This window comes from Phocoena phocoena, chromosome 12, assembly GCF_963924675.1.
Source record: "Phocoena phocoena chromosome 12, mPhoPho1.1, whole genome shotgun sequence".
NCBI classification, from domain to species: Eukaryota; Metazoa; Chordata; class Mammalia; order Artiodactyla; family Phocoenidae; genus Phocoena; species Phocoena phocoena.
Genome location: NC_089230.1, coordinates 18,423,730 through 18,441,863, shown reverse-complemented (window position 1 = coordinate 18,441,863; position 18,134 = coordinate 18,423,730). Strand labels below are relative to the sequence as shown.

The window sequence follows — 18,134 nt, the reverse complement described above, 5'->3', positions numbered from 1 at the left end:
ATTTTTAGGTGTTAAACATGGTAGACCAGTGAAATGTCCAAGGGATACTGCAGAGGGGAGTCGGGCTGGAGACACAGATTTGGAACTCATTATTCTGTTTATGCCCATGGAAGTGCCCAGGAAAGTTTGTACAAAGAGAGTCAGATCCAGGACAGAATATTAAGATTCTCTGGTATGTATGGGAATGTCAGTGTGAGAGAAGTCTAAAAGTAGCACCCCTGAAATAGGAGGTACAAAAGTTATTATGCTCATGGAGAAAAGTTTTTGAAGAAAGAGAAAATGAGGGTTGATTCGACTTTGTCAGATTCTCCTAACAGTTCAGGAAGATGAGAACTGAGGTTTCTATAGGGTGGTGACAAGGTGCTTGACACCATGGCAAGAGCAAGTTTAGCACCTTGGTTGGGGGCAGAGTGGAGCGCTGTGAGTGAGTGGGAGGTGATGAGCCGAGGACAGTGGAAGTTGACAACTCTCCTTAGATTGTTAGCTGGGGAATAAAATAGAGCCGAGACTGGTCAACAGGGTTGATTGAAGATTTTTTTTTTTTTGGTTTGTTTTTTGTTTTGTTTTGATCTGTTTTTCAGTGGGTGAGAACTGCATAGATACAAAAGCCAATATCAAGGAGAAATAAAGTGGGGAAATTTAAGATAAGGAAGAGAGAAGATAGAAAAGCAAGTTTCTAGAGAAATTGAAAGTTTATAGGGTCCTGAACATTTGCAAAGATTCACCTAAAGTAGGAAAGAACCTCAACAAAACAAGAAACCTCTTAGACTGCATTAAGAGAGGAGTTGGGAAGGAATCAGACTGCACATTTCCAGTCTTTTTTGTAAGAGGTTCCCAACTGGCTTGGTTAAAGGGTGAGAGCATAAGCGACAGGTACTACTTCTGACTTCTCTGTATTTTTGTGAAAGAAAATACTGTTAACAGTATTTAACAAACACTGTTAACAGTGAGGTTTTGAAAGCTACTGCCGGTTGTGCTTTTTGTCCCACTAGAGAGGAGGGCGTAATGGAAAGGTTTGATGTGGCAGTAGTTTGCAGTCTATCAAGTTTTATAAGTGAGTGCTTATTATATCTAAATAAAAAGTTACATTTCCTGTTTGGGATATGATGATAATAAACATCCTATATTTAACTTCATTTTACCACAGCATACTGTGGTCTTTTGCCAAAGTTTATAATAGCACTAATATTTCCAGGATTTTAACTGACTTTATAAAGTGGTTTTACTTGTAGATTATCATATCAGCAAATGATACAGTTTCTTTTAGCTATTTGAAGGAAAGACCAGCATACTTGTTTATAAAAGTGAATGTTTTTCTTTATAGGTATTCAGTTAAAGTTGCATTACCACATCCTGTTACAATACAGGTACGCACGTCCAAACCAGATGCATTCATCAAACTACAGATCCTAGAAAATGCAGAAGTTATCGTGAGCTCCACGGGGAAGGGCCAAGTTATCATTCCAGCAATTAACCTCTTGGGGAATGAGAAAGCCTTGAGCTGCCAGTGTAAGTGTGGCTTTTGGAATTGGTTATTTAGATTCATAAACAGATATTTATGTTTATGTAACTGATTTTCTAAATGTTTTAAGATAAAATAGCAAGTAAGCATTTAATTGCTAAAATTTGATATCATAATGGGAAATATTTTTTAAAAACGATTGCTTTTGTGTGCCATATTAGTCTCTGAAGATCAACAGATTTGTTATAACTGTACTTTAGAAACTTTATTACCTGAACCTTCTTAGACTTCTGAATAAGAAATAGATTGTTATTACTTTGAAAACTTTTTTTACTTTTATTCCCAATTCATTATTTTTAGAAAATATTCTACTTATCAAAATTAACAGAAACTTTGAAGTTATTACTTGCAATGTAATAGTCACAGGAGCTTTTTTTAAAATTATTTTTATTGGGGTATAATTGCTTTACAATGGTGTGTTCGTTTCTGCTTTATAACAAAGTGAATCAGTGATACATATGTTCCCGTATCTCTTCCCTCTTGCGTCTCCCTCCCTCCCACCCTCCCTATCCCACCCCTCCAGGTGGTCACAAAGCACCGAGCTGATCTCCCTGTGCTATGTGGCTGCTTCCCACTAGCTATCTACCTTACGTTTGGTAGTGTATATATGTCCAGGCCTCTCTTTTGCTTTGTCACAGCTCACCCTTCCCCGCGCCCATATCCTCAAGTCCATTCTCTAGTAGGTCTGTGTCTTTATTCCTGTCTTACCCCTAGGTTCTTCATGACATTATTTTTCTTAAATTCCATATATATGTGTTAGCATACGGTATTTGTTTTTCTCTTTCTGACTTACTTCACTCTGTATGACAAACTCTAGGTCTATCCACCTCATTACAAATAGCTCAATTTCGTTTCTTTTTATGGCTGAGTAATATTCCATTGTATATATGTGCCACATCTTCTTTATCCATTCGTCCGATGATGGGCACTTAGGTTGTTTCCATCTCCGGGCTATTGTAAATAGAGCTGCAATGAACATTTTGGTACATGACTCCTTTTAAATTATGGTTTTCTCAGGGTATATGCCCAGTAGTGGGATGGCTGGGTCATATGGTAGTTCTACTTTTAGTTTTTTAAGGAACCTCCATACTGTTCTCCATAGTGGCTGTACCAATTCACATTCCCACCAGCAGTGCAAGAGGGTTCCCTTTTTTCCACACCCTCTCCAGCATTTATTGTTTCTAGATTTTTTGATGATGGCCATTCTGACTGGTGTGAGATGATATCTCATTGTAGTTTTGATTTGCATTTCTCTAATGATTAATGATGTTGAGCATTCTTTCATGTGTTTGTTGGCAGTCTGTATATCTTCTTTGGAGAAATGTCTGTTTAGGTCTTCTGCGCATTTTTGGATTGGGTTGTTTGTTTTTTTGTTATTGAGCTGCATGAGCTGCTTGTAAGTTTTGGAAATTAATCCTTTGTCAGTTGCTTCATTTGCAAATATTTTCTCTCATTCTGAGGGTTGTCTTTTGGTCTTATTTATGGTTTCCTTTGCTGTGCAAAAGCTTTGAAGTTTCATTAGGTCCCATTTGTTTATTTTTGTTTTTATTTCCATTTCTCTAGGAGGTGGGCCAAAAAGGATCTAGCTGTGATTTATATCATAGAGTGTTCTGCCTATGTTTTTCTTTAAGAGTTTGATAGTTTCTGGCCTTACATTTAGGTCTTTAATCCATTTTGAGCTTATTTTTGTGTATGGTGTTAGGGAGTGATCCAATCTCATACTTTTATATATACCAGTCCAGTTTTCCCAGCACCACTTACTGAAGAGGCTGTCCTTTCTCCACTGTACATTCCTGCCTCCTTTTTCAAAGATAAGGTGACCATATGTACATGGGTTTATCTCTGGGCTTTCTATCCTGTTCCATTGATCTATCATTCTGTTTTTGTGCCAGTACCATACTGTCTTGATTACTGTAGCTTTGTAGTATAGTCTGAAGTCAGGGAGCCGGATTCCTCCAGCTCCTTTTTTCGTTCTCATGATTGCTTTGACTATTTGGGGTCTTTTGTGTTTCCATACAAATTGTGAAATTTTTTGTTCTAGTTCTGTGAAAAATGCCAGTGGTAGTTTGATAGGGATTGCATGAATCTGTAGATTTCTTTGGGTAGTAGAGTCATTTTCACAATGTTGATTCTTCCAATCCAAGAACATGGTATATCTCTCCACCTATTGTATCATCTTTAATTTCTTTCATCAGTGTCTTATAATTTTCTGCATACAGGTCTTTTGTCTCCTTAGGTAGGTTTATACCTAGATATTTTATTCTTTTTGTTGCAATGGTTAATGGGAGTGTTTTCCTGATTTCACTTTCAGATTTTTCATCATTAGTGTATAGGAATGCCAGAGATTTCTGTGCATTAATTTTGTATCCTGCTACTTTACCAAATTCATTGATTAGCTCTAGTAGTTTTCTTATAGCATCTTTAGGATTCTCTATGTATAGTATCATGTCATCTGCAAACAGTGACAGCTTTACTTCTTCTTGTCCGATTTGGATTCCTTTTATTTCCTTTTCTTCTCTGATTGCTGTGGCTAAAACTTCCAAAACTATGTTGAGTAAGAGTGGTGAGAGTGGGCAACCTTGTCTTGTTCCTGATCTTAGTGGAAATGCTTTCAGGTTTTCACCATTGAGGAAGATGTTGGTTGTGGGTTTGTCATATATGGCCTTTATTATATTGAGGAAAGTTCCCTCTGTGCCTACTTTCTGCAGGGTTTTTATCATAAATGGGTGTTGAATTTTGTCAAAAGCTTTCTCTGCATCTATTGATATGATCATATGTTTTTTCTCCTTCAATTTGTTAATATGGTTTATTACGTTGATCGATTTGCGTATATTGAAGAATCCTTGCATTCCTGGAATAAACCCCACTTGATCATGGTGTATGATCCTTTTAATGTGCTCTTGGATTCTGTTTGCTAGTATTTTGTTGAGGATTTTTGCATCTATGTTTATCAGTGATATTGGCCTGTAGTTTTCTTTCTTTGTGACATCCTTGTCTGGTTTTGGTATCAAGGTGATGGTGGCCTCGTAGAAGGAATTTGGGAGTGTTCCTCCCTCTGGTATATTTTGGAAGAGTTCGCTCTTCTCTAAATGTTTGAGAGAATTCGCCTGTGAAGCCATCGGGTCCTGGGCTTTTGTTTGTTGGAAGATTTTTAATCACAGTTTCAATTTCAGTGCTTGTGATTGTTCTGTTCATATTTTCTATTTCTTCCTGATTCAATCTTGGCAGGTTGTGCATTTCTAATAATTTGTCCATTTCTTCCAGGTTGTCCATTTTATTGGCATTGAGTTGCTTGTAGTAATTTCATGATCTTTTGTATTTCTGCAGTGTCAGTTGTTACTTCTCCTTTTTCGTTTCTAATTCTATTGATTTGAGTCTTCTCCCTTTTTTTCTTGATGATTCTGGCTACACAGGAGCTTTAATAAACAAATTATTTCTGAAATAATGGACAACAGTGATACTCCGAGATATAAATTTAAATTGTCATTTACGTTTCATCTTATTGGCTTGTAAATTTCTGAAAAAGTAAAAATTTATCTCTAATTATTTTTCATTTTACATATTTCTATATTACATTGCTAGTTGCATAAGTTCTACATCTGCTTTATATTTATTGATATGTTGTATTTTTAAAATGAATGTAAAGCAGTCTTTTATCAACTTTAATAGATTGTCTGACATTAACACTTGTTCTTCCATTTGTTATCATTAGCATGTTCATTTTGGTTCATACATTTAGTTTTTCAACCTTTCTCTTATAAATGGATATTTTTTTCCACTCAATCCAAGACTCTAGTCTCTGAAATAGAGTAATATAATCCATTTACATTTTTCTTTTTTTTTTTTAGAAGATGTTGGGGGTAGGAGTTTTAGTAATTTATTTATTTATTTTTGCTATGTTGGGTCTTCGTTTCTCTGCAAGGGCTTTCTCTAGCTGTGGCAAGTGGAGGCCATTCTTCATTGCAGTGCGCGGGCCTCTCACTATCGCGGCCTCTCTTGTTGCGGAGCACAGGCTCCAGACGCGCAGGCTCAGTAGTTGTGGCTCACAGGCCTAGTTGCTCCGCGGCATATGGGATCCTCCCAGACCGGGGCTCGAACCCATGTCCCCTGCATTAGCAGGCAGATTCTCAACCACTGTGCCACCAGGGAAGCCCCTCCATTTACATTTATTTTGATAAATATGCTTTTTCTGAATTCTGTCATCATGTTTTGTTTTAAAATTGATTATATCTTCTAGGTGACCTTTACCTATTTGGTGGCCGGTACTCTTCCTGATCTCTCATTTTTCCCAATAGTGTTTATGCTGATTATCTCAAGTATATAAGCAAATTACTAAAAAGAACTGTCTTTTACCTATTTTCTGTCTAATATTGATACTTTTCTTTTTTTTCCTTTCTAAAATAAATGCAAACAAGGCAGGGCTCTTTTTCTCCTCTCTTATTGACCCTGGAAACAGTGTTTGAGTTGTCATTGCAGCCCAAGGATATTCCTTTTAAATATGAATAAGAATTTGGAGGAGCGGAGAATTGAGAAGACACCACACTGTGATAACAAAATTGGGGCACAAACATGGTGATTTAGACACAGGGAGGTGGGAAATACCCTGTATTATGTTAGTAAGTCTGAGCTTTGGCAAAATGGGAAATTAAGCAGTTCTTTTGTTTTTGGTTTTAAAAAAATATTTATTTATTTGTCTGCACCAGGTCTTAGTTGCAGCATGCGGGATCTTTAGTTGCGGGATGCGGGATCGTTTTAGTTGCCACATGCGGATCTAGTTCCCTGACCAGGGATCAAACCCAGTCCCCCTGCGTTGGGAGTGCAGAGTCCTACCCACCGGATCACCAGAGAAGTTGGGTCATGTCTCCTTTTTTCCCCTCGTTTTCCCTTCATCCCTGAAAATCTTCTAGATCATTTTCAGTACTAGTTCATATTACTACTTTGCGGCTTTTCATGTCAATCTGCCTGCACCATTTATATATTTTTATTCAGATAAGTTCAGATAATAAAAAATAATATTTATATATATTTTTCTTCAGGTATGTTAAGACCATTAGAGTACTGTTATGTTTTGCTAGTCCAAATGCAGGGATACATTTTACTTTACTTTACTTCATGCAGGGATATACTTTAGCAAGCACTAATGTGCAACTCTCCTTTTCTGTTTATGGCCTCATGTTTTTTTCTTTTAAATAAATAGTTACCTCCAGCATTACTCTCCAGATCTTTTCATTTATATTCGTAGAGGAAACACTGTTTACAGTTATCACATAGCTTATCCTTATTTCACTGCAAAAATTACCATTAACAAGAGAATTATACATAAACATTTAAAACAGTGTTATGAATTTATTTCTGGCAAAGAAAGTGACAGCAAAATGGAGTAGAAAGATGATAATGGGAACATAATTCAGAAATTGTCCCCAAATTAGAGTCACTATCCAAGATTGTTATTCTTTTACAAGATATTTCTATTTTCATATTTGTATTTCTAGATGAACTTTAATACAATTTTTAAAAATTTCCCCTCAAACCAAAAAAAAATCATTTCCTTCTGATTGCCTTGAATATATAGATTAAATTAGTTTAAGGAAAACTGACAACTTCATAGTATTGAATTTGTATGCAAGTAAATTTCTTTCTATTTATTCCTGAGTTTTGTTGTGTTTCACAGAAAAGACTGAAAAATTTCTCCATAGACATTGATAGGGTAGTAATTGTGAATTAGATATTTTCTTTATTTAGATTTCAGACAGGCTATTACTTTTAAAGGGATGCTATTTATGTTTATGAATTACACAAGCAGACACTGAAATTTCTTTTCCTTTCTAAACGGTTTTCAGATGCTTTTCTTGGAAACACATCCACTTAAGAGTTTTTTACTACATGTATTTCTGGGGTACCCCACCGAAAGTACATGCAAAAAAACGTGTGTGTGTATTATATTGGTAGTGCAACAGGACATGACAGACCACAGTATATATTCTGTGAGCAAACATTGTATGGTACTAAAGAAGAAATAAATTCCATTGCAAAGATGTTGAAGGCTTTGAAGTGAGCTAGTAACAAAATCTTAAATAAGAGCCTCTTTAGGTTTTGTACTATCTCGTGGGAATTTTAAAGAATGTCTACATATCTTATATAATTTTCAGGCATAATATCTTATACCAGTACTCATTCTGTAGAATTAATACAAAATTTCTAATTTCCCACAAAATTTGCAATCTAAGCAATTGAGGGTTTGGGGAAGTACTATGGATTAAATAATAGTAAAATGTTTTATTTCATTTATTTCAATATTTCATTTTCATTTATTTCTCAAATTTGTTGATGATATAATTAATATAACCAGTCTCCTACTGATAGTGATTTGTGATCATTCTAATCATTAGTTTATATAAACAGTGCTGAATTAAAAAAAATCTGAGTATATAATTTTCTGAACATGTATATGCATATATTAGATAAATGCTTAGAACTATTGGGTCATTGGGTACATGCAGTAGTGATTTAGGTAGATTTTGTCAAATTTCCCTCCATTGAGTTTGTGTACATTTACCTTATTTTATCCATACTCCCCTGAATGACAGTAAGATATCATATTTCTTGGTTTTTCATATTTCTTCATTCCAATTTTAATGCTAAAAAGATTTATTTATATTTCACTTATCATTAATGAGGTTTAAGCATATTTTTATATATCTTATATATCCTCCTTTAATATTTCCTTCTTTGAAAAATTTTTTGAGTGTTTTGCTCATTTTCTATTGGAATTAGTTGTTTTTCTCCTAATTTACATGTAGATTATCGTATATTAAGAATTTTTTTTTTCCTTTTTTATATTTGTTTCCAATATTTTTGATAACAAGTGGTTATGAATGAATAACTAAATGTCTGAAGGAAGTAATGAAGGAATTCACAAGGATAGGGACTTTGTGTCATTCATTGTTAATTTTTTATTGGAGGGTAATTTACATATGGCAAGAAGTGCAAATCTAAGTTGATGAGTTTTGATAAGTGCAATGTACCAGTATGCCTCATACTCTTAACAAGATATAGAACATTTCTATTTCCCAGAAAAAATCCCTCAATCTATTTCCATTCAATTTCCCAATCCCCAAAGAGGCAACCACTGTTCACATTTCCATAACAATAAACTAGTTTTGTCTCTTCTAGAACTTCATGAAATTGGAAAACTGTAAATACTCTTTTGGCACTGGTATCTTTTGCTCAGCATAATGTTTTTAAGATACTTCCATGTTGTTGCTACTCCATTCCTTTTTATATTGCTGAGTATTAGTCCATTGTATGGATAGACCACACAGTTTACTGCTTTAGATTTTAACTGGAATTGTGTTAAACTTGGGGAACATTGGCATCTTAACAAAATGGAGTTTTCTGGTCCATGAACACAGTATATCTTTAATTTCTCTCAACGATGTTTTAAACCTTCAATGTACAGATTTTACAGATAGTCTATTAAATCTATACCTAAGTATTTTATTTCTATAGGAGCTCCATTTAGGACTAAGAATACACATAAATTTTATCATTTGATAGCTATATTCATTTACTAGGGCTGCCGTAGCAATTTACCACACACTGGGTGGCTTGAAACAACAAAGATGTATTCTGTCACAGTTCTGGAAGGCAGAAGTCCAAAATCAAGGTGTTATCAGAGCCATATCTCCATCAAAGCCTCTATGAGAGAATCCTTCCTTGCCTCTTCTAACCATTGTTGGCTCCTGGCATTTCTTGGCTTGTGAGAGCATATCTGTGCCAATGTCTGCCCCTGTCTTCACATGACTTTCATTCTGTGTATTTGTGTCTTCTCCTTTTCTCTTTTAAGGATGCTCATCATAGGATTTAGGGTCCTCTTTAATCCAGGTTGATCTCATGGTGGAATCCTTACCTTAATTATAGCTGCAAACACCCTTTTGTCAAATGAGGTTACATACTGAGGTTCTAGGTGGACATATGTCTTTGGGGAGGGGGTCACTATTCCACCCACTACAGTATTGTACCATGGGTCACTTAGCCTCTGTTCAGTTTTTTTTTCTTCATTCTTTGTTTCCATTTAGATCATCTCTATTGCTTATTTTCAAGTTTACTAATCTTTTCTTCTAAATTTGACAATGTTTAAGTCCATCCAGGAATGTCTCATTTCAGTTATAGTCAGCTCTAGAATTTCTTTTTATTTTTTATATAGTTCATTTCTCTGTTAATATTCACCATTTGTTCTTTCATTATGTCAACCTTTTCCCTTAAATCCTTAAACACGTTTTTAATCACTATTTTAAAGTCCTTGTTTGCTAAGTCCAACATCTGTGTCAGCTCTAAGGGTATTTCTATTGACTTTTTTCTATTGGTTACATTGTGCACTGTCCATTGTATTTGCTACGTTACCAAGACTCTAGATTATGCTGTCTTCATCAAAAGAGTGTTGAATTTTGTTCTGGCAGACAGTTTACTGACAGTTTAGCTTAATCCTATCAAAACTTTGTTCTAAGCTTTCTTAAGTCAGGTCTAGAGTTTCCATTACTCCAGGGCTAGGGTAGCTCTAAAGAACAGCCTTTCTTGAGTTTCAGCTGAATGCTGTGTTTTCATTAAATTTTCTTCATTTTGGCAGAACTCCAATGTCTCTCAACTCAACACTGCAACCTTCAGAATCTCCATTAAGCTCACAATCTTCCAGTAATGTCTACCAGGCATCGTTAGGTATTTGTACAAACGAAGTTTAAAATTCAGCTAAAGACTCAAGTAGACCCCTATGCATATTTGTGAGTTCCTTCGCTGCTCAGATGCCTGCTTTCTTGGTACCCTGCCTCACAAATTCTAATTGTCTCAGGAGCCTCAAATTCCAATCTTTGCTTCCTAAATCTGACAACACAGCTGTTCACTGTTTGAACTCTATTTCCCTGTGCCATGGGTGAGAAGATCTTCACGGGCAGAAATGTGGGAAAGTGGAGAGATCATCTTGAATATTGCCCTTCTCTCAAGGATCACAGTCCTGGGCTGTCTATTGTCCTCCGGCTTAAAGCAGTTGTTTTATGCATTTTGTCCAAATTTATCATTTTTGTGGTATAAAAATAAATCCAGTGCCCATTATTCTGTCATGGTTGGAATCCGAATTTCCCTGTGTGCTTCACTTATGTTTCCTCAATACATGTTTGGTGAATTAATTAACATCCAGCACATATCTATTTGTATCCCTTCCAATGGTATTTATATTATCTGTTAATTAAGAAATAATGACTGTAAAAATTAAAAATTACAGTAACATACACACACATAGTATTAAACGCTGAAGAAGTCAGAGTGTGTGGTATTAGTTTATTGTCATTCGAGCGGCACAGAATGAATGAGAAATTGTTGAATTGTTGTATAATCTTTTATCAATCAGTGGTGGCTCTATGCAAGTCATATACCATTACACTAAGTTTCTTTAAGACCAGAATATTTCCAAGAAGCCAGTGATGTTGGTTTTTATCTCATTAAAACAAAACAAATTGACCTGTCCCTTTGAGTGTTCTATAAGGATATAACTAAATAACACAGTCAGTAATAACTATGCATTCCACATATCTTAACTTAATCCTAATATTTCTCATATTCAGCTAGCAAGCAAATTCTTTCAACTCATGCTTCATTCAAGAAAGAGCACGAATTTTACGTTAAGAAGAAATCTGCCCCAGGAGGTCATAAATCCTATAAAAGACCTGGAAGTGCAATAGTAGACACTGGTCAGCCTATTTTGGATGAGGAAACTATCTCTGTACCCACTATAGAAGAAAATGCTAGCACACCACAGCAGGTAATTTACATTTAAAAGAATTATTTAATGGTACTGCTCATAAAAATTTAACATAAATTGCAACATTTTCCTAAAAATTGTTCATGTATAATACTTTTTATATGTAGTGCCGCTAGTGTATAACCAGAATTGAAGAATTATTGAAAATTTTCTCTGTGCCAAGATTTTAAAATATGTGATAAATTTAATTTTTACACTAACCCTATAATGTAGATGTTATTATCTTACATTATATATGAGTTAGTGGTTATGAGACTTTGAAAAAGGTCATATATTAAGAAAAACATATTTGCATGTGCCTTAAATTGAAGAAATAAAGGACAATGCATATAATTTAAGGCAGCAAAAGAAAACATGATTTATCCATTGAAAACCAAAATAAATTAACTAATTAAAAGAAATGAAAACAAAATGCCAAAAATAAATCCTAATATGGCAGTAATTAAAATAAATGCAAATGGATTATTAATCAATTAGAAGGATAAAATTTTAACATTAGATAAAAAATAAGATCCAACTGTAAGTAGTCTAAAGGTGACACTTTTAAACAAAATAGCACAGAAAGTTTAAACTTGAACCAAAAGAGAGCTGTGATGATATTTTAATATCTCAATACATAGGATTCATGGGGGATATTATACAAAAATAAAAGGAAAAATAAAGCAGTATGACCATAACTGACATATAGGCATCTCACTGCCTAGACTCAATAAATAAAAAGCAAAACTATTAGAGCTGTAGAGAAAAATAAGTTAACAATTGAGTTGAATATTTTAACACATATCTTTCAGAAACAAGTAGATCAAGATGAAAAACAATATATTTGATCATTAGGATATGAAGTATTAAGTAGAAGCTTAATCTTTTAGATATCTATATAGAACACTCCACCTAATAAAAGAGAATATACTTTTCCATAGAGCACACAGGAAGCCTCAATAAAAACCAAACTATACTGTGTAAATGTTATCTGAACACAATGCAATAGTAATTAGTAATTAACTGCTTAAAATCCCATAAATGTGAAAACACAGTGAAATATACTAAATAATTCTTTAGTTTAAAAAAATCATTAAAAAAGAAACTATTAAATACAAAGGACTCCATAAAAATAAAAAACTACAAATCAAAATTTGTAAGCCACATCTAAAGTAGCATTCAGTGGAATGTTGACTTTCAAATTAATTCGTCAGAAAGTATGAATGATTAAACAAATGAACTAAGCTATTAAAACAAAAAGTTAGAAAAAGTAAAAGAATAACTCAAAAATAAGAAAGAGTTTTAATAAAAATGAGAGTAGAAATTAATGAAATGGGGAATAAAATTTAGGAAAATTAATAAAACCTATGCTTTCTTAAGATTAATAAAGTAAACATGCTTCTTGTAAGACTAATCAAGTAAGAAAAAAAGAAAGAAAATATAAATAAATCAAATACAGAACAAAAAATTAGGATAGAGGTATAAATGCAAACAACAGGTTTTTAAAAAATTTTAAGTATTATATACAACTCTATACTAGCAATTTAAAACTGACAAAAATTGTTTCAAATGTAAAATTCCTGGAGTTGGGGGAGGAATGGCATACCTGCTCCACTAAAAAAAAGAAAATATAAAATAATAAGTAAGAATAATAAAACTGAAATGATAATCAAAGTCTTACCTTTCCAAAAAGCTATAGGCCTAACTGCTTTACAGGATAGATCTAACAGACTTTTGAGGAATAAATTGTTCTAGAAAACAGAAAAAAAATACAAACCTTCCAATCCTTTTTAAGAGATTAATGTAATTCTGATTCCAAAACTGATAAGTAGCAAAAGTAAAATAAGTAAATTTCATTTATAAACATGAATGCAAAAGTTATAAATACTAGAATATATGATGGTAAGTATTTGTGGGGTTGTGAGGATAAACTTTTATACACTGTGGTATTATAGAATTTTGGAGAACATCTGACAGTATCTAATTAAAGTATTATTATATGATCCAGAAAATATGCATTTATTATGTGCCTAAAATCCTATGTTTATTTTTATTGTTAATTGTTTATTGCATTTTATTTCCTAGGTATACAAGTATATTATACAGTGTTTGGTGTTGTATAACAGTTGGCCTCTCACTGAAAGTCAACAGATGTTTGTTCAAGCACTAAAAGACTTAGAGAAAAATGATAACAAAGGTATGTCACCCTAAATGTTATTCATGTGTTTTACATCTTCTAGAAATATTTAACAATAAATTTATCATGTAATTATTAAAACCTTATTGCTTACAATTTGTACTTTAATCCAGTGGCATTTCCTGTTCTGTTAATTGATTACATGTTTCAAAATCTTGCTGTTTGGTTTATAAAAACCAAAAATATATGATTGTTTAGGCCTAGTTTAAACAAAGTTTGTCCAGTTAGTAAAAATTACTAGATGATTATCTAACAACGGTACAGGAAACTTTTCTAGTTATAAAATTATGTTTGTCCAAGTTTTGGGGAAAGTATAACTTTAAAGATAAGTTTTTAAAAATATTTAAAAGAAGGAGAATCTCCTACTGAAAGAAGATTCAGGTTTATTTTTTAAAATGTAAACTACTCTTAATATTCCTGAGAAGGAAATGATAGTTTGATGCTTTAGACTAAAAAAAAAAATCTGAAATAGCCTCTACTCCTAAGCACTATATCACATTATGCAGTATAATAATTAAATCTGAAGGAATGAGTATTTTCAATGTATATTCTTTTCAAATTTTAAGCAAGACTGCCTAATCATAAAAATTAACATATGTACATTATTTTTAAAATAACACTATACAATACAAAAGAGCATACTACAACACCAAAAGCTGGTGAGGATACAGAGCAACAGGAATTCTCATACATTGATAGCGGGAATACAAAATGGTACAGCCAAGTTGGAAGACAAGTTTCAAGGTTTCTTTTCTTTTAATTAATTTTTATTGGAGTATAGTTGATTTACAATGTTGTGTTAGTTTCTGCTGTACAGCAAAGTGAATGTTATACATATACATATATCCACTCTTTTTTAGATTCTATTCTCATATAGGTCATTACAGAGTTTTGAGTAGAGTTCCCTGTGCTATCCAGTAGGTAGGTCCTTGTTGATGATCTATTTTATCTATACTAGTGTGTATATGTTAATCCCCAACCCCCAATTTACCCCACCCCCACCCCCTTTCCCCTTTGGTAACCATAAGTTTGTTTTCTATATCTGTGACTCTATTTCTGTTTTGCAAATAGGTTCATTTGTATCATTTTTTTAGATTCCACATATAAGCAATATCATATGATATTTGTCTTTGTCTGACTTACTTCACTCAGTATGACAATATCTAGGTCCATCCATGTCACTGCAAATGGCATTATTTCATTCTTTTTTATGGTTGAGTAATATTCCATTGTATATATGTGCCACATCTTCTTTAACCATTCATCTGTCGATGGACATTTAAGCTGCTTCCATAACCTGGCTATTGTAAATAGTGCTGCAGTGAACAATGAGGTGCATGGTTTCTTATGAAACTAAAAATGCATTTACTGTTGTGACATAAAATTCACATTGTATGGCATGACAAGAAAAATGTGAACATAAAAAATGTTCTCTGCCCTTTGGTCTCCTCTCTCCCCTCTACTGTGCACCGTGTATCTGCATTATACATCTACCAAACCTCCCCCATCAGCAGAAACACCTGCTCAACCATAAAAAGCAACATTCTCCCGGCATCAACAAGACAACTCCTAAAGGGTAACATTCCTTCTTGATCTTGTAAGGGGACAAGATGACGCTTAGATCTGGATTGTGTAAACTGTCAAGAATTCATCATTTAATGTACAGCCCTCTGTCTCAAAAACCTTATATAACTATGCCTTGACTTCTAATGGGTGGAACAGTTTTCAGAGCTTTCTGAAATGCTATTCCTGGGTTATAATCCTCAATTTGACTCGAAAATCTTTTCCATTTCTTTCTTAGATCGACTAATTAATTTTTCATTGACACTATGTAACCAGTAACTGTGCTCTTTAGTATTTACACAAAAGAGTTGCAAACTGAATTCTGGTTTAAGATGGTGACATAGGATGCTCCTGAATTTACCTCCTCCCATAGAAACAGATGCACAGCTGATTACCTCCTACACATCAAGCAAATGGAAAAACTCACACCAAAACGTATCGTAAAGGTTGAGATATACTCTCGCCATAAACCCCACACCCAGCATAGTGACATACAATTGGAAGGGAACTCACAACACCCAAAGCAAAGGGTTTGGACTGAACGTCTAGTGCTCCAGCTATTAAAATTTCCACGTGAGTGACTGGCACCCAAAACACCTAGCTCTAAAGGCCAATGGGGTTTTGTCCACCAAGACCCATAAGACTATAGCAAATAGTTCTTAGTAGGCTTCCAAGGATGCTCTGGCCTCCAGGGCTCAGTGCAGAGACAGCAGAACTGCCCATCTCCTAGTCTTTCCCTGAAAGGTCTATTTGCATACTTTAAAAGCTACTGCCTGAAGGTCTGGCTTCTGATCCAATATATTTTTTTAATGTTTGTACTACCCACAGCCATGTGTACATTCAATGTCGTCTCTATCAAAATTACAGTGGCATTTTTCACAGAAAAAGTAAAATCCTAAAATTTGTATATAACTACAAACTAGAAGAAAACATAGGGGATAAAATCCTTGACATCAGTCTTAACGATGATTTTTTGGTATTGATACCAAAAGTATAAGCAACAAAAGCAAAAATAAACAAGTAGGACTACATCAAACTAAAAAGTTTCTGCACAGCAAAGGAAACCATCAATAAAATTAAAAGCAAGTTATGGAATGGGAGAAAATATTTGCAAACCATATATCTGATAAAAGGTTAATATCCAATATATATAAAGAATTCATACAATTCAATATCAAAAAAAGAAACAATCCAATTAAAAAATGGGCAGAGGACCTGAATAGACATTTTTCCGAGGAATACATACGGATGGCCAACAGACACACAAAAAGATGCTCAACATCACTAAACATTAGGGAAATGTAATTCAGAACCACAATGAGATTTTACCTCACATTTGTTAGGATGGCTATTATCAAAAGATAAGAGGTAGCAGGTACTGGCGAGAATATGGAGAATGGGGAACACTTTGTATACTGTTAGTAGAAATGTATATTGGTGCAGCCATTATGGATGGAGGATGAAGTTTCCTCAAAAAATTAAAACTATAACTGCCATATGATCTAGCAAATCCACTTCTGGGTATATATCCTAAGGAAATGAAAACATTATCTCCAAGAGATATCTGCACCTACATGTTCATTGCAGCATTATTTACAATAGCCAAGACATGCAAACAGCCCAAGTGTCCATTGATTGATGAATGGGTAAAGAAATTGTGGTAGGTATGCACAATGGAATATTATTCAGCCATAAAAAGAAGAAAAACCTGTCTTTCGCAACAACATGAATGAAGCTTGAGGACATTATGATAAGAGAAAATAAGTCAGACAGAGAAGACAAATGCCGTATGATCTCACTTACATGTGGAATCTGAAATAATGGAACTCATAGAAACATTGAACAGATTGGTGGCTGCCAGAGAGGTGGCTGCAGGACATAGAAAATGAGTAGAAGTGCTCAAAAGGCACAAACTTCCAGTTACACGATAAATAAGTCCTGGGAATGTAATGCACGTTTCTCAAGTTCAAACTGTCCGACACAGGTGGATTTTCAGTAACGGAACACGGTAGTATAATTTATGAACTAGAGTAATGTAAAATGTAGATCTTGATTATGGTACAAAATTAATAATATGAATTAAGTTTTTAAAAGGAAGTTAACATTAAATGGAGAAATACAGTAGAGTGGCTAACTACTGTACATTCCACTACCTGAAACTGGGTTATCACCTGCAAAATTAGAATAACCCCTATATTATATAATAACTCCTCTATTTCAAAGTTGTTTGGAAGATTCAAGATAATATATATAAAGTTCCTGGAACCTAGTAGCACTTCAAAAAACGGCTTTATCATTATTGTGTATTCCAACTAGAAAATAAGTCTTTAGGAATAATTATGTCTTCTTTTTTGACATCACATTTGACAAGTTTATGTGTGAAATGATCAGCTGCTAAAATTAAATGACACCTTGTGTCACCTAATACATTTTTTGCTGAAAGTAGAAAAGAAATTCAGGATTGAATTGTATTTAAAATGAACCAGGAAAATTATCTATTTGAAAGAATATGTTTCAATCTTTTTGAAAGTTAAGTGGCTTTTGAATTCAGAATAATCCTTCTCTAATTTCATGTTTATAAATGTGTTTTTTTAGTTAGCCAATTTGTTTAAATTAAAACATATCAATATGCCCACTTCCACTTGTCAATTATATTTACAACTCATAACCTACAAACTTTAACCTTAAGAGTGTGATATATTTTAGAGAAATTAAGTTATTAATGTCTTAAAATTATTCACTTAGCTTGCTTTTCAATTATAAATATATCAAACAGAAATTGGTGAAGTGTTTTTTTCATTTGTACATTGATGACCCAATTTAAAATTTTATGTAGATTAAATGGAAATGTTGCCCTATTTACTGATTTAAACTCAATGTTTAATTTATATGAGAAATAAAATATATAATTTTTTTAAATATATAATTTAATTTTTTTCAAAATTTTACATCTTTATAACTCATGATAAAATATAAGGCCTGAAATATGGCTATGTACAACCTAGGCTATTTCTATTATAAAATTTTAGGAAGTTGGCCTCTGGTTAACATGAAGCAACAGT

General features: G+C 33.6%; 1 protein-coding gene across 1 annotated transcript in view; it reads left to right on the top strand.

Annotated features, from left to right (window-relative positions):
• ADGB (androglobin) overlaps positions 1 to 18,134 on the top strand; it is a 176,574-nt gene that overhangs the window by 139,139 nt on the left and 19,301 nt on the right. The window contains 3 exon segments of the mRNA XM_065888845.1: positions 1,325 to 1,509; positions 11,137 to 11,333; positions 13,398 to 13,509. Coding sequence (XP_065744917.1) covers positions 1,325 to 1,509; positions 11,137 to 11,333; positions 13,398 to 13,509 — 494 coding nt within the window.